The sequence below is a fragment of the Cnephaeus nilssonii genome (assembly GCF_951640355.1).
Source record: "Cnephaeus nilssonii genome assembly, chromosome: 1".
Classification (NCBI taxonomy): Eukaryota; Metazoa; Chordata; class Mammalia; order Chiroptera; family Vespertilionidae; genus Cnephaeus; species Cnephaeus nilssonii.
Genome location: NC_137072.1, coordinates 17,725,805 through 17,744,814, shown reverse-complemented (window position 1 = coordinate 17,744,814; position 19,010 = coordinate 17,725,805). Strand labels below are relative to the sequence as shown.

General features: G+C 39.9%; 1 protein-coding gene across 1 annotated transcript in view; it reads left to right on the top strand.

The window, feature by feature from the left end:
• MYO3A (myosin IIIA) overlaps nt 1–19,010 on the top strand; it is a gene marked incomplete at both ends in the record, with an annotated part of 210,068 nt that overhangs the window by 187,045 nt on the left and 4,013 nt on the right. Inside the window, 3 exons of the mRNA XM_079797460.1 lie at nt 9,148–9,254; nt 14,247–14,287; nt 15,576–15,719. Coding sequence (XP_079653586.1) covers nt 9,148–9,254; nt 14,247–14,287; nt 15,576–15,719 — 292 coding nt within the window. The remainder of the gene's footprint in view (nt 1–9,147; nt 9,255–14,246; nt 14,288–15,575; nt 15,720–19,010) is intronic.

Sequence of the window (19,010 nt, the reverse complement as noted above, 5' to 3'; positions counted from 1 at the left end):
CTGGCTTGAGCCACTAAAATCTTGCTTGGCATCTCCTCTGGCCATGCTTGTGACCAGACATGCTCTAATATGGAATATGGCTTTTTTAAAGTATTGGTATGTCTTACCTTACCTTGAGAGGATCCATCTATCCTTGTGTTATCAAGCATGAGCAGAGGGTAAGAAAAAACCTAAATGTTGCTTGTTTAAAATCAGGTAATGTGTTTTAAAAAGGCCAATCTGAGAAAATCACTATGCAATAGTCAATAAGTAATTTTCTAAAATTTGGCTCTTTTGGGAAAGAAATGAACAGGTTTTCACCTCAGGCTATATACCCAACTATTTATAACCAAGAGGTTATCAGGGAGCCTTAAATGCTACTCCTGAGTTTCCTCATTCTTCAGGCAAGTAAGTCTGTGCTCTGTTGTGTGACTGTATCCTGTCCTGTGGGTGGGCATACACAGGATACATGCTCATGGGTCAGTGTGACAGCTCACTGTCCCCATCAAAGATGGCACTGTCAAGACAGCATCAGCATCACTGTGTGCATTCTCATACGCCTCTGCTAGGGCACCCTCCTTTGATAACTGCCCATGAATGGCAGATAGCTGGAAGTAAGGGTGTAACCTAACCCCAGGGACTGGGAAAAAACTAACTAGCCTTTGAAGACTCTAATCCATGACCCAGCCCAACGAAGATGACAGAAGGTATGCAGTGATCATGTCCAAGAGACAAATGATAGTCCAAAGGCCTCATGCCACAAACAGAGCTGTTTGATTCTCCCCTGTTTCTCCTGTGATGTAACTAGAAGAGACATAAAGGGCAGGCTGGGGGAAGCAACTTACCTAAATCTGAGAGTGTAATTAAAAAGTGAAATGTTCTGTATATTAGTGCAACATACCTAAATCAGAGCTTAGAGCCCATGACCTATAGGGTGAGTACAGGTGTAAACTGGCTATAGGGCATCAGTGTTCAGGTGGTAGAAAAGAAGACAGGAGGAATCGCTTGAGCAGTTCTGAATGGGGCGGGGCTGGTAGCTGCCTATTGAGAAGGTCAGAGGAAAGGGGTAAGTCAGACCCACCGAACAGTAAGGCAAACAGAAGTGTTAAGGACACACAAAGCAGAAGAACCCACCCTTATAACTCTGCACCTCAGATAGACTCAAAAGAACAAAGACCACGTAGTAGAGTAAAGCTAGTGGTCAAATCTAGGCCCAGCATGAGAAATGAAAAGATCTCCAGGAGCTCAGCAGAAAGCAGACAGGAGCCATGCAGACCTGAACGGCCCACACAAGCTCAGAACCTGTATCCATTTCTCTTCAAGAGTGGCTAGCCCGGCTGAAGGGCAGAGGAGGGGAAAGGCAGAATCAGCAGCTTCCCAAACGCAGGTTGCAACCTTGACAAGGTGACTCCTGCCCTGGACGTGCAGCAATGAATATACCTCCCTTCGAAGGTTTCCTGTAGGTCACTATGTTGTTGCTTAACGTTCACAGACTGTCGGGAGTAAATGGAAATTTACAAAAATTGATTTCTTAAGAAATTACAATAACATAAATGCACTTCTGTCCTCATCTAACTTAGGCATGTGATACTTATGCAAATTATACTCTGGCATGTATTCTTAAATAAAATAGTATAATTATTAAAATGAGAGTAATACTGAAATTTAATTTCCTAAAGCAAATATTGACCAGTTTTAAATCTATCTTTTTTTGGGTGGGAGGATGCAAAGTGTTAAAATGTTTGTCCATTCGCTGTAAATGTTCATTCCTAGTAAACTAAGACACTTAATAAGATAATTACCAGAACTATAATACAAATCAATATTTTACCCTCTGACTATTTAATATAGCAATAACCTTTACCATCTAATATTTATCATGCACATCACACAAAATAGTCACAAACCTAATTTCGCTACTGCCAACATTGATATGCTACTGATCATTTGTGATTATAAATGTTTATGTCACTTTTGTAATTAAGGGGTTGGAGTGATGTTAGCAGGCAGTGTTTGTACTAACCCAAAGGAACAAAAATTTAGAAAGCAAAAATAAACTTGAACTTTTCTGAAACATTTGTATGCTGATAAGCTCATGAGAAGTTTGCTCTTCAAAAATAAAAAAATAGTCTGGGTAAATTTAATCTGAACAATCAGACCCTGTTTATTATATTCATCAATAATTTTCCCTTGCTGGCTGCCCACTTTGCATGGCAGGATCTTAAATGAGACACCCTTTAAGACTATGCATCCTCGCCCTAACTGGTTTGGCTCAGTGGATAGAGCATCGGCCTGCAGACTGAAGGGTCTCAGGTTCGATTCCAGTCAAGGGCATGTAGGAGGTAGCTGATCAATGTTTCTCTCTCATCGATGTTTCTAACTCTCTATCCCTCTCCCTTCCTCTCTATAAAAATCAATAAAATGTACTTTTTTAAAAAAGAATATGCATCCTCGAGATTGTCCTGCTGAAGGAAAAAAAGTCAATTAACACTAAAGCAGATCCTGCAAAATACAAGAATTAAACAGAAATTCTGAAAATTCAATGCATTTTGACATTTTTTAAATCTCTATAATATCTACATACTAGCATATAAATTTATAACTTTAAATAAATAAATGTGACCATACCATACATTTCAGGATTCTTTTTATGCAGTATGTTTTATTTTTTATTTTTTTTCCCCTATTTTCTTCTCCCCTACCCCTCTCTTCTCCCTCCCCAACCCACATTATTCTCCCTTAATGGAACCTTTATTATAAAACATGCATTAATATTTTTGTAGATATGCATACATGTACTTATACACACATATAGACAGAGTTTTTTGTCATTCTTTTATATAAATAGAATCATAATATAAACACTTATGTATCTTGCTTTGCTCTCTCAGTACTTTAGCAGGAATCCTGTAATATCAACTGTTATAATTTATTCTTTTTTCTGGTTGTATAATATTCCATGTGTGGTTCACAATACTTTGTATAACCTTTCTTCTATTGTCAGATATTCACTTTTTAAATTTTTTGGCACTATGAAAAATGTTGCAGTAAACATCTTTGCAAATGTCCTTGTATCCTAGGATTTTAATTTTCTGAGAAAAGTCCTCAGAAATTATTGAGTTGAAAGGTAATTTTGGTTTTGATAGATTGCTTCATTAAAAGGCCCTTAAAATTGATATTTCCTTCAACAACTTCTGAGAATACACTTTTTCTGACATCCTGTCCAACCGTGTTATCCTTCTTTTTAATCTTTGCTAATGAGTCTGAAGTAAAATGATAATTCATTGCTATTTTAACTTATTTATTTTTTTTATCTGCTAGTAAGCTCAGGTGTCTTCCGTGCTTATTGGCCTTTTGGATTTGCTCATCTTGACTTTCCTGTTTATATCTTTTACCCATTTTTCTGTTGGTTTTAATTTTGTAATCATTTGCTTTTCCTCTTCTATATTAGAAATATCACCCTTTTATTTGGCATTTGTGCTATACATGTGGTTTTGTAAATCTATCTTGTCTCTTTTTATTTCATTGACATGTTAAGGCTTTTATATAATATATATATTTATTGTTTAAAGTATTACACATAGTAGTACATATATCTCCTTTTTCCCCCTTGACTTTCCCCCAGCCTCCCCTACCCACCATCGCATGCCCTCATCCCACCCCCCCAGGGTCTTGTATCCATTGGTTGTGTTTATATGCATGCATACAAGTCCTTTGGTTGATCTCTTACCCCCCCCCCTCCCCAGCCTTCCTGCTGTAATTTGACCGTCTGTTCGATGCTTTACTGCCTCTGTATCTATCTTTTTGTTCATCAGGTTATAGTGTTCTTTATTTTCCATAAATGAGTGAGATCATGTGGTATTTTTCTTTCATTGCCTGGCTTATTTCACTTAGCATAATGCTCTCCAGTTCCATCCATGCTGCTGCAAATGGTAAGAATTCCTTCTTTTTTATAGCAGCGTAGTATTCCATTGTGTAGATGTACCATAGTTTTCTGATCCACTCATCTGCTGATGGGCATTTAGGCTGTTTCCAACTCTTAGCTATGGTGAATTGTGCTGCTATGAACATAGGGGTGCATATATCCTTTCTGATTGGTGTTTCTAGTTTCTTGGAATATATTCCTAGAAGTGGAATTAATGATCCAATAAAAAAAAAAATGGGCAACAGACCTAAATAGATACTTTTCAAAAGAAGACAGAAGGAAGGCCAAGAGACATATGAAAACATGCTCAAAGTCACTAATTATCCGAGAGATGCAAATCAAAATGACAATGCAGTACCATCTCAAACCTGTCAGAATGGCAATCATCAACAAATCAACAAACGACAAGTGCTGGCCAGGATGTGGAGAAAAAGGAACCCTCATGCACTGCTGGTGGGAATGCAGACCGGTGTAGCCACTGTAGAGAACAGTATGGAGTTTCCTCAAAAAACTAAAAATGGAACTCCCATTTGACCCAGTAATCCCACATCATATATATTTTTAATAGGCAGATATATCTACCATTTTATGACTTCTGAATTTTGGTTAAGACATGTGTACCCCTAGATTGTTCATGAAGCCTCTGGGTTCTCTTTCAAGAGTTTTGTTGGTTTTTTAATTTACATTTTTCTTTAAAGCATCAGGAATTTAATTTTATATCTAGTGACAGTAGAGATCCAGTTAACAAAAGTACATTGAGTGTCTACTCTTCACTTAGCACTGTGTCTCTAGGCTAAGACGGAATCCATCCAACACCTGGCACCTGCAGACCACCACCGGCAAGGCAGGAGGGCATGAAAACCTCAGTCATGATCCCCATCATCCCAAAACATAGGGACGCATTATTTAGAAAAACAAATCACAGGTTAAAAATAGTAAGGTTTTATACATTTTGCTAGGTCTACCATCACAATGTTCCACAGATTGGGTGGCTTAAACAACAGAAGTTTATTTCCTCATAGTTCTGGAGGCTAGAAGTTCAAAATCAAGGCTCTGGCAAAGTTGGTTTCTTCTGAGGCCTCTCTCCTTGGCTTGTAGATGGCATCTTCTCCCTGTGTCTTTCCATCATCATCCTTCTGCGTGTGTCTGTGTTCTCATCTCCTTTTATAAGGCTCTAGTCCTATTAGATTAGTGCCCACCCATATGACCTCACTTTAAAGACCCTTTCTCTAAATATGGTCATATTCTGAGGTACTAGAGCTTAGAAATTCAACATATGAATTTTGAGGAAACATAATTCAGCCCATAACATGTTTCAAATGATTTTCTCAGCCTGTAAGTACCAACAGTGTTCACATGAGAGGGAGGTCACTGGACAGTTAGTGAGAGCATCATGGAAGAAAGAGGCCTGGAGGTAGACACTGAAAGAGGCTGGAGATTTCAGTCTTGCTGTGAGAAGATGAGAATAAATGAAGTCATAGCTATAAACATGGCGTGTCAGGGTTCCTATGAGGTAACTAGGCTGACCAGGGGAGATAATTTTGGGGGGAAGTGGAAGATCAAGTACAAACTGCTGATTGAAATAATTTGTATTTAGAAGTGTAGGCTTAAGGAAGTAAGAAAAAGAAGCTTCATAAATTTTTTTAATGAAATTTCTCACAAATGAAAACCAGATTTTCCTTCCTGAAATACCACTTCAGCATTGACAGAAGTTGATGATTACCTGTATATAGGAAATGAAGAAGAGGGATAAGACAAGATGACATCAGTATTTTGAACCTAGTGAAGGACAGAAATAATAGTACCATTGAGGCTGTGGTATACAGAACTTTAGATGGAGGAGAAAGGCAGCCACTGGTCCTTTATAGTCTGAGAGTTTGAGATGGAAGTACTCAATAAGAAATTAGGGCAGGAAGTCTAGAGGGCTGAGAGGGTCAAACCTGAGGTATGCATTAGGAAGTGGTCAGTATGGCGTGCAAACTTTTATTAAGCATTTACTATGTGTCCAGCTTTTCTTTAAGTGCCAGGAATACAAAGGTAAATAAGATAAAGTGTCTGCCCTCAGAAACTTCATCCTCAGTCATGAAGGCAAGGAGTGGTCAATAATGTACCAGTAAAATGATATACTGAGAGATAATAAGGACAGATAAAGGGCGTTTGATTTGTCAATAAAGTGTTCACCCTTGGGTGTCTGGAGGGCAGCTTCAATAGAGTCTTGATAATAGAAATCAGATTGAATGGGGAAAATATGATGAGAAAATAGAGGCAAGAGCAAGACTTCTTTTGTTCCCAGAATTTGATTGTTTTTCACTCTCCTGGCATTTATTCAAATTACTTGTCATTTTCAAATTAATTAATTTTCATTTCAATAATAATGTTCTGATACTTTAATTCAGACTTTAAATAAAATTAACAGTCAAGTTAAAATTTAGTCGCAGGTCGCCCTGGCCACTGTGGCTCAGTTGGTTGGAGCATCATCCCATTCACCATACACTGAAAGGTGGTGTATTCGACTCCCTCAGGGCATATATGGAGGTTGTGGGGATTTGATTCTCCCCGGTTGGGACATGTGCGGGAGGCAACCCATCATGATGCAATGATGTTTCTCTCTCACATTGATATCTCTCTCTCTCCTTCTCTCTCTTTCCCTTCCTCTCTCTAAAATAAATTCAAAATTTTTTAAATTTAGTCACAGGTCACTTTTATGTTTCTGAAACCATAATAATTGCATACTGTCTTTTTATGTTTCCTTCTGTTCAGATTCAAATGAGTAATATAAGTGAATATGACCAATACATTTCTAAATAACACTTTGTAAGAGTCAATGGAAGCTGTTTATTGATCAGCACTGGGATAGATGATAAGCAAAGAGAAGAAAACTCATTTAAAAAAATACTGTGTATGGTGGTGGCAAGAATTCAGGTTTTACCATCTCTCCTTGTGCCTGTGACAGTGCAAGACAGGATGCTGACAGGGCTTCGCTATCTCAGTTCTCTCCACTGTCTATTCCTGTGGAGAAGAAGGGAGAGAGAGAGAATGGGAGATGAACTTCCAGGGATTGGTTGGAAAAGTATGTCACTCCTGAGTCTATTACTAATCTCTATTTAACATGGTCTCATTAATAAAGACCTCATTTTCCTTTGTCTTATTTAAAAAATGGTAATGTAAGATTGTCATAGTTTTCTCTGATTAGCCTTGTTCTATGCGTTAAAACTCTAGGAAGTACTCTCAACTATTGATGTATCTTTGTCATGCAGCAATTTCCCATACGTTTTAAAATGAATGAGCTGGATGACATTAGACTATGAATGCTGCTGTGATCAGTATGTTCACCTAGTGGGTCGAACAAGGGACTAGAAAGTCAGACATCCCTGTGGCTTCTACATCTGGTTGAACCTGATTTACACTGCCAGCCACAGTTGTTTACACATAGTAACTATTAAATATTCATTGACTTGTTTCTGTTTGACTTGCTTTGATTACTTTTGGTTTGGAGCAATTCAGTTTCTCTGTGTATTCTTATATAAGAATTAGACATAGTTCCTGTCCCCATCCTGTACACAAAAATGATCTGTTAATACCCTTACATTTCAGCTAAGAAATGTATGCTCAAGTATCCATTTAAAGTAGTATTTTCTAATAAGCACCCATGACCCTTTTCCACCTGATCCTTATATTCTATCAAGCAGACATTCATGCACAATTGCAGTCAGTGGATGGAGTGTCAAGAATCATGAAAAATAGGAATACTTTATGAGAAGCCTATTATCTCTGTAAATATAAAGCCACCTATGATCACTAACAACCAAGCATGCTCTGATGATGTTGCAGCCATTTGAGAATGTGGCTATTCTATCTAATAAAAGGGTAATATGCAAATTGACTGTCACTCCAACACACAAGATGGCTGCCCCCATGTGGTCAAAGGTGGCCGCCCCCATGTGGACACAAGATGGCCAGCAGGGGAGGGCATTGTGGGCGATCAGGCCAGCAGGGGAGGGCAGTTGGGAGGGACCAGGCCTGTAGGGGAGGGCAGTAGGGAGGGACCAGGCCTGCAAGGGAGGGCAGTTGGGGGTGACAAGGCCTCCAGGGGAGGACAGTTGGGGGGATCAGACCTGCAGGGGAGGGCAGTTGGGGGTGACCAAGCCAGCAGGGGAGGTCAGTTGAGGAGGACCAGGCCTGCAGGGGAGGGCATTTGGGAGGGACCAGGTCTTCAGGGGAGGGAAGTTGGAGGGACCAGGCCTACAGGGGAGGGCAGTTGGAGGGGGACCAAGCCTGCAAGGGAGGGCAGTTGGGGGGACCAGGCCTGCAAGGGAGGGCAGTTGGGGGGACCAGGCCTGCAGAGAAAGGCAGCTGGGGGGAACCAGGCCTGCAGGGGAGGGAAGTTGGGGGGGACCAGGCTTCCAGGGGAGGGCAGTTGGGGGGACCAGGCCTGCAGGGGAGGGCTGTTGGCAGTGACCAGGCTGGCAGGCAGAAGCAGTTAGGGGCAATAGGGCAGGCAGTCAGGCAGGCAGTTTGGAGCCAGCAGTCCTAGATTGTGAGAGGGATTTCCGACGGGCAGTTGGGCATCCCTCGAGGGGTCCCAGATTGGAGATGGTGCATGAGGGACACAACACTCCCCCCCCCCCCCCCCCCGTGCACAGATTTTGTGCTCCGGGCCTCTAGTATTGCCAGAAGGAGCAATAAAGAATGACAACCTTTATTCTTTCTTGGTCATGGTTTTTAATGTTAGGTCTGAAAATTCTAAATTTTGGCAAAAGGGTTGATTAGTCTTATAGAAAGAGTCCTTGTTTGGGCCATAACATGAGGCGGTACCTTAAAGTGAAAATCAGGCAGGTCTTAGACGGACAGGTGGATATGTGAATCTGGCAGCAGGGGAAAGGGGAGGAGCAAAATTCTATGAGCATAATCCCCATTTTAAAAGATTTTTAGCAGCTTTGTCTCCTCTCCCCATCTACCTTTTGAACTGCAGTACACTATTCCACATCTCCAGACCATGCATTTCTTTTCTTCCCCTTCCCTTCTCCCCCTTAACACTCAAAGTCATAGACCACCAGACAACTGGAAGGAAGCACATGGTGAGGAATCTGATGACGGTTGGTTGGGGAACAAAAGGTATTTCCTCTTTCTCCCAGCTTTGCCCCAGTAGTGCATATACTATTTTTTATTTACCCCCAAAGGAAGGCATTGCTTGATGATAGTCTTTGTAATTGAATACTTGTTTATGATCACCTCTCTCGTAGGTATTTCTAAAGGAGAGGAGCCAAAAATATTGAGACCCCCAAGACGGCCCCGGAAACCCAAAACATTAAATAACCCTGAAGACTGCACATACTATTATCTGCTACATGTAAGTGGCTCACTCTTATTATCAGATGGGAGCCATCGCATCCACAAAACCGTGTCCACACTAGCCCTGTCCAAAGGGAGGACTCTAAAAGGGAGACTCCCATCAGTTTCTGCTTTCCTGCCCCATCCCTAGCTGAGGACCTGGGCACGTGGCTATCCTCCGGCCATCCTCACCACCCAGGCCTCTCCCCCAGTCCTGTAACCCCACGGCCTCCCAGCAGTTCTCTGCTGGTCCTTTTATCTGAGCTGATACGCAAACATTAACCCAGAAAGAGAACTGTGTCGTAGCAGGAGCTCTCCTGAGAGGGACCTGAATGTGAATGGGTGAGTTTAGGTGAAAATGGAAGAAAGGAAGGAAAAAGAGGCATTTATTAGGCACCCTTTAAATTCCAAGACTGGAATGAGGTATGTTCACGTGCATTGGGATATCTAATCCTAGAAACAGCCTTTACAGGGGCATTCCCATCTCACAGATCAGGACTCTGAGACACAGATAGGGCACTTCTTAGCTGTCAAGGTCATTCATTGTACTGAAGTCCTCTCACTCAACGTGGGCACCATGTGAGCTCATTGGCATCCCCCCTGCCAGCCTCCTCTTCCTCTCATGTTCCTGTTCTCTGTGAATGACACAGTCATCCACTTGGTTACCTAAGCCATGAACCTGGTGTCATCCTGGACCTGGCCCTCTCTCTCATACATGACATCTAACCGTTCAATCTGAAGTGTGGCTTCTGCCAGCAAAGCCTCGCTCCCATTCATCCCCCTCCTCTACTCTCACAGCAACAGCCCTATTTCAGACCACCATCATTCTTCACCTGCAGTGCTTCAGGCCCCACCTAAGGGCTTCTAGTCTCAGCCTCTGTAGCCCATATTAGCAAATTTCTCTAAGCGGTCCATTTGATCGTGTTCCTCCCTTGATAGTCCCTTTATAGCTCAGCAGCTCCCTCAGCATGAAGGCCAGACTCCTTCCAAAGATGAATAGCAGAGCACAAAATTAGCAAGTACCAAACATGATGCTCAATAATATTTATTAATTGCCACTGAAATGGCAATTGGCTACAGTGACTTCAACAACAGATACTATACTCAAGATGAGAAATTATAAGAGACTTTGAAATAAGGAGGAATATTTATGACTAATTGCCAACCAGAGTGGAGCAGATTCTGAGCCTCCACAAATGAGTCCCTGCCCCCAAAAAGCTTACATTGTCATTGAACAATGATTTTTTTTAATGAATGTACAGTGTTTTAATACATCTTGAGTTATTACCATAGTGACTGGAATCCTTAATATAACCCCGAGTCTTTAAATCTGTGGCTTCAGTGAAAAATAAAACACAGAAAACTAGTTTATTATTATAAGTGAAAACACACCATGTATTCATATTCAATTGGCGCTTACTTGAGTTCGGGTGCTACACATAGGTGAAATTTACAGAAATGATGGGGCCCCACTTCCTTTACTTGTCAAAACATTCCCTTGCCCTAGCTGGTGTGGCTCAGTTGGTTGAACATCGTCTCATGCAACAAGAGGTCACCGGCTCTGGGCACATGCCAGGGTTGTGTTTGGGAGGCAGCCTACCTATGTTTCTCTCACATTGATGTTTCTCTCTCTCTTCCTCTTCCTTCCTCTCTCTAAAAATCAATGAAAACATTAAAAAAAAAAAAAAACCTCCCTTTACCCATCGAAACACTATAATTTTAAGTGGTTTTCATGAAAATCTTTCTAAAAGATATTACAATGCACATTTTAACCTTTTCTTGATGATCCAAGGTCACTGCAATAAGCAGCAATATTAGTACTTTATTCAGATCCATGTTTATCAACGAGGCTCCCTGACCACCATGTCTAAGGCAGCACCCCATCACTCTGTGTCCCGTGGCCCTGCTTCATTTTCTCAGAGCATTTATAAATATTTATGGAGCTGCTGAGCTGTGAAAATTATTTCCCTAAACCTGCTTATCATAGACAGCTGTGCTTTCCGTTGTTTCACCTATTTTTATAGCTTGTGTTTCTCCTTGAATGTCAGTTCTTACTACGGTCATTCTGACTGCCCTAACATCAATACCAGCTCTCTTCTATGATTTGATGCTCCTCATCCCTTACATCTGGGAAATGTTGCTAGCGTTGTGTCCAAAATAAGAGTAGGCTGAGCCTAAGGAGCATGTCTGTGGAGGGAACCTTAGCTGGGATTGCACACCCCACTGTAATGGCGTGTGGGGCTGCTGTAACGCGCAGAAGCTGGGCAGCCAGCAAAAACGACTCAGGGCCACATAATTCCAAAGGCCTTCCAGTTTCATTATTTTCTCCAGTACCTTCCCTGAGTATAGCAGTAGGTATTTGGCCATTCCAAGATCTTTTCCCCCCTATGATTTGTCTACTTTCTTTATCTTTGTGAAGACTTCTAAATATATAGTGGATTTCAAGAAGGAATGTAAAACTGTGTCCACCGTGATATAATGGACGTGAAATTTAAAGTTTCATTATAAAACGCATTTCTTTACCTCAGGTTAGAGGGGAAGGGGTGTGATGCAGCTGAGTCTTCCAAGTCCTCTGAGCTAAGACCTCTGTTCTTTCAAAAGGCCCTTTAAGAAACACCCTCACGGGAAAATCTCCTGCTTGAGTCCTTGTTATCTCCTTGTCTTTCTCTCTTCTTTACTGTGGTTCCTTAAGAAACTGCCATAGGACATTTGCTTCTATATTTTCATTTAAGATTTCAAGTTGGTAATTTGTAATTTCAAAACTATAATTGAAAACATTATTTGTCTTAGCAATAAATGCCCCTAATATAAAGTCCCATGGGTTAAAATTTATATTAAATCCTCTCCCATGAGGGACAATGTGCTTTCCTTCTTTATGATAAAGAATGTAGTTTCATGCTTCCCTTTTGGACTTAGCCTCTAGGAATCTAAGAGACAAACACTAAGGCTCCATCTTAACACATTTCATTTTGATCCTCCTTTCTTATTTACAACTTACGTTTGATTACCTTGGTTGTATAATTGCTCCTGTTATAAACCATCTTAAATCATTTTTGGAAATTTTTATTATGGAATTACATTTCGTTAGAATATTCTAACACAGGCAAGAGTGAAGTAAAGCCTGGACAGTGTTTCCTCTTCTAAGAATTCCTGTAACTGAGAGCCAGCTCACACACACTACCTCCCAGGGGAAAAGGCGACACAGAAGTAAGAGAGGTTGCCCTGGACTAAAGGCTCAATTGGTTGGAACATGTCCAGTACACCAAAAGGTTTCAGGTTCAATCCCTGGTTGGGGCACATACAGGAGGCAACTGATCGAAATTTCTCTTTCTCTCTATATCCCTTCCTCTGTCTCTAAAAAAATCAATAAAAACATATCCTTAGGTGAGGTTTAAAAAAGGGGGAGAAGGGGTTCTGGCCAGCTTGGGAATTCAAAGGCAGAACATTATTTCATTCTTGGTTGTATAAAAGGGATCTCTGCCACACAACATCATGCTATCATTTCAGCATAATTTTGGATTATAGAAAATTGTTACTAAGAGTAAAACAGACATTTTTTCAGACAATGGATCAAGGAGACAGGACCTCTGTCATATTAAAACAACAACAGCAACCACAGAAAACACCACCCTGGTCCCAGGGATCATTAACTGGACCAGTAGGGGCCATTGTACCTATGCTGGTAATACAATTATTTCTAAGCACCTCCTAGCCTAGGGCATTGGGTCAAGAATATGAAGTAATAGGAAATGGGAAGGAGGACAGGAATGTAATTGGTGTCCTGCCCCTTACATTGTTATTTCCTGAAAGGTCCACTCCCAGACTTGATGCATTTAAGCATTACTTCTGCCTCATCCACCCACTAAAATTACAACCAATGAAAATGAATGAAACTATGAACTGTTTGACTCATGCAACATTTTAGTTTATTGCAAATGATAAATCATGAGAAAAAAATGATTGTGTGTCTGTAAATACTGGGAAAACCCTCAGTCCTTACAAACCATTATTAATTGCCATTTTTATTATTTCGCACTTTTATGTTACCAGCCAAGTTGATGTCTGCATTAGGGTTTCCACAATTATAACATCTTTGGCTTGATCAAGGTGACTCTAGTATTGTTTCCTTAGCCTAAGAGATGTATATGCTATTGCAGCATGTAAATATATGTTCTAATATATTGAGCTAGCACACAGTGCAACCCAGTTACAGTACCAAAGAGGATATTGCTTTGTAAGTAAGGTAAAGTACCATTTTGCTAGAGTTTAAATCTAATATATTGAGCTAGCACACAGTGCAACCCAGTTACAGTACCAAAGAGGATATTGCTTTGTAAGTAAGGTAAAGTACCATTTTGCTAGAGTTTAAATCATTGATTTAAAAATATCTAACCATACCTATATTTAAATATTCTCATTTTTGCCTCGATACATAAAGTTCTCAACTTGAAAACATTTTGCAAATGAACATATGTATCAGCTGTGCTGCTACTTTTATGCCATAAATAGACTCCTATAGGTTAGAGAAGTCAGTTTCATTGGCCCGTGAACTGTTGCAGCTACCCTCACTGCCCGCCCATCTGCTTTACCTGCAGACAAGGGTGGCATAGAAACAATACCACAAAGCAGCCTAATTATCTGCCTAAGTCACAACTGCATTTGTGAAGAGATAGATTTTCAGGAAATTCTGACCCCCACCTCCCATTGTTAGGTAGATAGACCTTATTTAGTCTTGTGTATAGTGGTCACTATGGTGAACTCTTTTTTTGTATGGAATGCAAAGATTAATTTCAGTCCAGTGCTGGTAAAAATAATTACAAATTCACAATTAGTAAAATATGAGTAATTTATATTTCTTCAGATCTTAAAAATATTGTATCCACTTATTTATTGCTAAGTTAGCTTTATAGAAACAAATGTATTTATTTATTAAGATTATAGTAATATACAAATTATATTATATTAAGACATTAATATATAGAGATTTTTCAAATTATTCTATTCCTTTTAGAAGTCAATCCAAGAAGAAAAACGAAGACCAAGGAAAGATAGGTAATTATTTTTTCTAGATTTCAATAAGTTATCAAACCAAAATATAAATCTGTATGTTCAAATTAGATTCATAATCACCAGTTTTATGTGGATAGATTTGGAAAGTAGTGTGCTCTCAATGCATTTATATATGCCTATATGTGGTCTAAGATCTTGTCTACTGGCAATACACTGAGCTAGCACAGTGCAAAGCATACATTAAGAACTCAAATGGTTTTGAATGAATTGTACTGTCACAATACAGAATTTGCTTTTCGTGGTCCATTGATATGGTTTTGGTTGGACAGTTTGAACATGCCCATGCCCATGAACTTTCTTTCCCCAAACTCCTTTTTGCTTTTTGTCCTTGAAGACAAGACGTGCTAAATCTCACTTTTACGGACTTGTTAGGAAGATAAGGTTTGTGTCACCTGCAGGTGTGGCACACTTAAATTCACACTGGTCCCCTTTACCTGTAGTATTTCAGCCGACCACAACTTTACTATTTTACTATTTTGCCATTATTTCAATCAACTAATGTCCAGACAGTGTTAATTACAATGGCAGGTTCTTTTATTAGGTGTCAGCGGACGCAAAGTTCTTAATTTATGAAAGTTAATTTATACATTGGCATCTGTAACTTGAAAAGCACTTGTCCCCAGAAGCACTGTAGCACCTGGTAGTTGTCCAGACCTGTCCCTGGTGACCTCATTGGAGTCCTACAGAAGCTGAGCACCACAGGCACCGGAACTGCAGTCAGAGTAGATCCAAGAATTAAAATGGTTGAGGGCACACCCCCTGGGCAGGAACTAAAATCTAGCACACACAAAAAATGATTCCCAAAAGACCAATGGGTAGGGGGCGGATAGAAGGTTAGCTGTAAAGGAATAAGGTAAGAACATGACACATCGTGTACATCAGTGTGTTGATGATTGATAAAATTGGAAAATGCTATGTATTAGTACATAAAGGGGCTCAAGGGGAACCCTGACTTAGTCTAGCCAAGCTGGAACATTGTACTCACTGGCTATTAGTAACTACTAATGCTGCGTCAAGTTGAAGGCGACAGAACCAGGACAATTCCCTCCAGCAGCCAATGTTCTCTTAAAGGTAAGAGGTAAAGGTTTTGTTTTTCTCTTTAATTTACAGTATATGCTATTTTTGCACATTTCAAAACTACTCCTATTTCTATTGGCATGTATGTGTTACTCTTAAATTACAGTAAATACTTTTAAAAAGAAAGCAAGTGTCCTGTAAGTTAATAGAAAATTCATTTGATACTCTGGTGTGTTTATGTGTTCATTTACAGTCAGGGAAAACTATTAGATTTGGAAGATTTCTATTATAAGGAATTTTTGCCCAATCATTCTGGACCAAAGGAATATAACCCTAGTTTACAAGAACGAAGACAACAGAGAGAACTCCAGAATCAATGTTTTAAGGCTGATGAAAGGTAATAAACTTCACATTAAAGCATAGCATTTTCAATTTTATACTCACAATCCCATTTCTAAAGCACTTTCATTTTATGTATGACAAAGCACTTACTGAATATTGAATCTTATGATTAATATGTTGTTTAAAAGTAAAACTGTAAATATTATGGTAGGGTAATCAGACATCCCAGTTTTTCTAGCACAATCCTAGTTTATACCTATTTTTTTTTTGGTGTAATCATTAATTACAACCCCCCTGCCTTTAAAAGTTTCTCAGTTTGGATGATAAATTTATGGTCATATAAACCATAAGCAATAAACCATATTCAAAATGTAGTTAACCTCTAACCAATGTAATTTTAATCACTAGTTTCTCAGCTATGCTGTGTAATTTCTCAGAATCAGTGATGCCAGACCAAACCAATATTTGGGAGAAAGATTCATTTGGAAAATATGTACCTGGTGTTTTGGATTTATTCTCTCACTTTGCCACTGGCTTTCATTTCAAGTAACCATTTGTAGTTTACTAACTACCTTGGTAATTTTTTTTTTTCTTTCCCCAGACATTCTTCATGAAGTTGTAAAATTGAGGGCACATAATAAGATGGAAACGTGGTGTATGAGAAATGGGAGCAATGACAAACCATGAAAAGCTATTTTTCTAAAATCCTAAACAAACATCCTAGCAACCTGGGCCACTCAGGGCCCCGCACCAGTCTCTTCTATGGTGTGAGATGGTGTGTGAGAGAAGAGGTTTTAGAGTCAGACCATCTCAGACTTGGATCCTGACTCTGCTACTTAGTAGTTGAGTGACCTTGCTTATGTTCCTGGACCTCTTTAAGCTCCCATTTCCACATCTGCAAAGGGATTTACTAATAACTGCCTCACCATGTTGTCATAAGAATTAATGAAATGATGTATATGAAGCGCTTAACACTAGATGTGGCATAGGAGAGGCAGTCCTTAAAGACTGTTACCATCTCTATTTGCTTTTCCAGAATCTACCTGAACTATGATTTCTTCTCTTTGTACCCAAAGAGGATGCATTCTTTCATCTTGGGATCAAGAACTGTAACATGTTGGAGCTTAGAGATGTTTCAATCTAACCACAGAGTTCTATACAGGAGAATACCAAGTGCCAGAAAGATTTAGTGATTTGCCTAAAGTCACACATTGAGTTAGTGAACCAAAATCCAAGTGTTTTCTACTCCCTACTCAAATTGCTTTTCACCTACTTACCTGCTTCCCATTTTAACCACCCAGTCTGCCTCCTCTCCAGTGTATTTTCCCCCTCCTCCACTGGCAGACACACACATGCTCTAAAAGCATTACATCCCTGAAGTACTGCCTGGTACTCTAGTAGTGTCTGTGGATGTGTAGTTAATGCTCATTAGAATAAGAATGCTAGAAGCTAGTATTGGTTGAGTGCTTACCTTGTGTTAAGCACTATGCTAATATCTCACTTGATCCTCACAGCCACCTTCTGAGGCAGTTACTAATATTGCCCCATTTTATAGATGAGAAGGCTGTCTACAAGTTTAGTGACTGTAAATACTCACCTAAACAATAATTGATGGAGCCAGAATTTGAACATGGGCCTTCTTGAGTTTAGAGTCAAGGACCTTAACCACTGCTCTGTATCGCCTCCCTAAGCAACACCCCACCCCCCACCCCCCGGGTGTTTGAGGAAAGGGTTGTAGTACATTGGTGCATGAAATGTGACCCTTATATTGAAGGAACTTGATTCTAGAGAGAAAGTATATTGATCTAATAAAGCTGAACAAGGTGGCTCTGAGATGGGATTTTCTAAATTAAAGAAGCTTAAAAAGACAAAACATTCAAATGGCCCTGGCCAGTGGGACTCAGTCCCTTGGTGCATCATCCCATGCACCCAAGGGTCCGAGGTTTGATTCCAGGTCAGAGCACATACTCAATTTCAAGTTTGACCCCTGGTTGAGGGACCTATGGGAGGCAACCAATCCATGTTTCTCTCTCACTCTTCCTTCTTCTATCTCTAAAATTAATGAAAAACATATCCTTGGATGAGGATTTTAAAAAATACCCAAAGACATTAGGTAAGTCTTGATAGGATCCTGAATTTAAAATAAAAAACAATGCAGAAAAACAGCTCTAAAGGACACTTAGGACAGTTAGAGAAACTTGAGTCTAAACTAAAAGTCGGATGGTGTTAGTACTACAGAAAGAATATATATCATATTATATATTAAATTATTATAGAATATATATAGTTTATATTATATATTTATAGCACATAAATATAACATATTTATATCATCTGTAATAAGTATAATATATTATTCTGACAGTGTTATATGTATTATGTGCATGCGCGCGCACACACACACACACCAAGTACTGATATAACCCAGGAAGGTGTCAATAGATCTGGCAATCAGGAACAGCAATGATAAGTTAAGAGTCTCATAATGAATAAAAATGGTGGCAGGTAGTCAGTGATTAGAATATAGCATTAGAGGGCAACAGGAGAACTGATGTCTCCTTATCTAATACTAAGACAGGAAGTAGTGGGGTCTCTGTTAAGCAATAGAGAGTGATGTAGGGTATTTAAGTCATAGCTGGGTTTTAATTTGGATAAGAAGATATAGGGAGAATAGGAGGGAAAGGATGGGTACATAAAATGGAACAAGAGTTCCTCATTTTAGGGTTAGGAGAATCATAAAAGAAGGGTCAGCAGAAAAAGGCAAAGGGATACAATTGGGAAAGTATGAGATCTAAGTGCTCTAGACCTGAATTTGAAACCCCACTCCATTCCTCACTAGTCATATCAACTAGAATTTTCTCATGTATAGATTGAGGATAAGAAAAACTAAGGCTTTGTCATGCAGTCTTTAGAATTAAAGATAATGTATGTCATGTACCTGGCAGATAGTTGATCCTCAATATTCTTTGACCAGAAATGAGATGAACAGGCATGATATCTCAAGTCAGTTACCCAAGATCATCCCCATAGGTACCACCCAAAGTCTCCCTCTCAAGTATCCACTGAGCTCATGATGCCCTAAAAGATCTTCCCAAAGATTTCTTTTTTCTTCTTCAATTTTCAAGTACAGGTTACATTCAGTGTTGTTTTATACTAGAGGCCCAGTGCACAAAACTCATGCACTGGGGGAGGGAATGTCCCTCAGCCTGGCCTGCGCCCTCTCACAATCCAGGATCCCTCACTCCTTACCATTCGTCTGCTTGCTCCTTACCGCTCGGCTCACTACTCCTTAGTGCTACCATGGAGGCAGGAGAAGCTCCCGCCACCGCCGCTGCGCTCGCCAGCC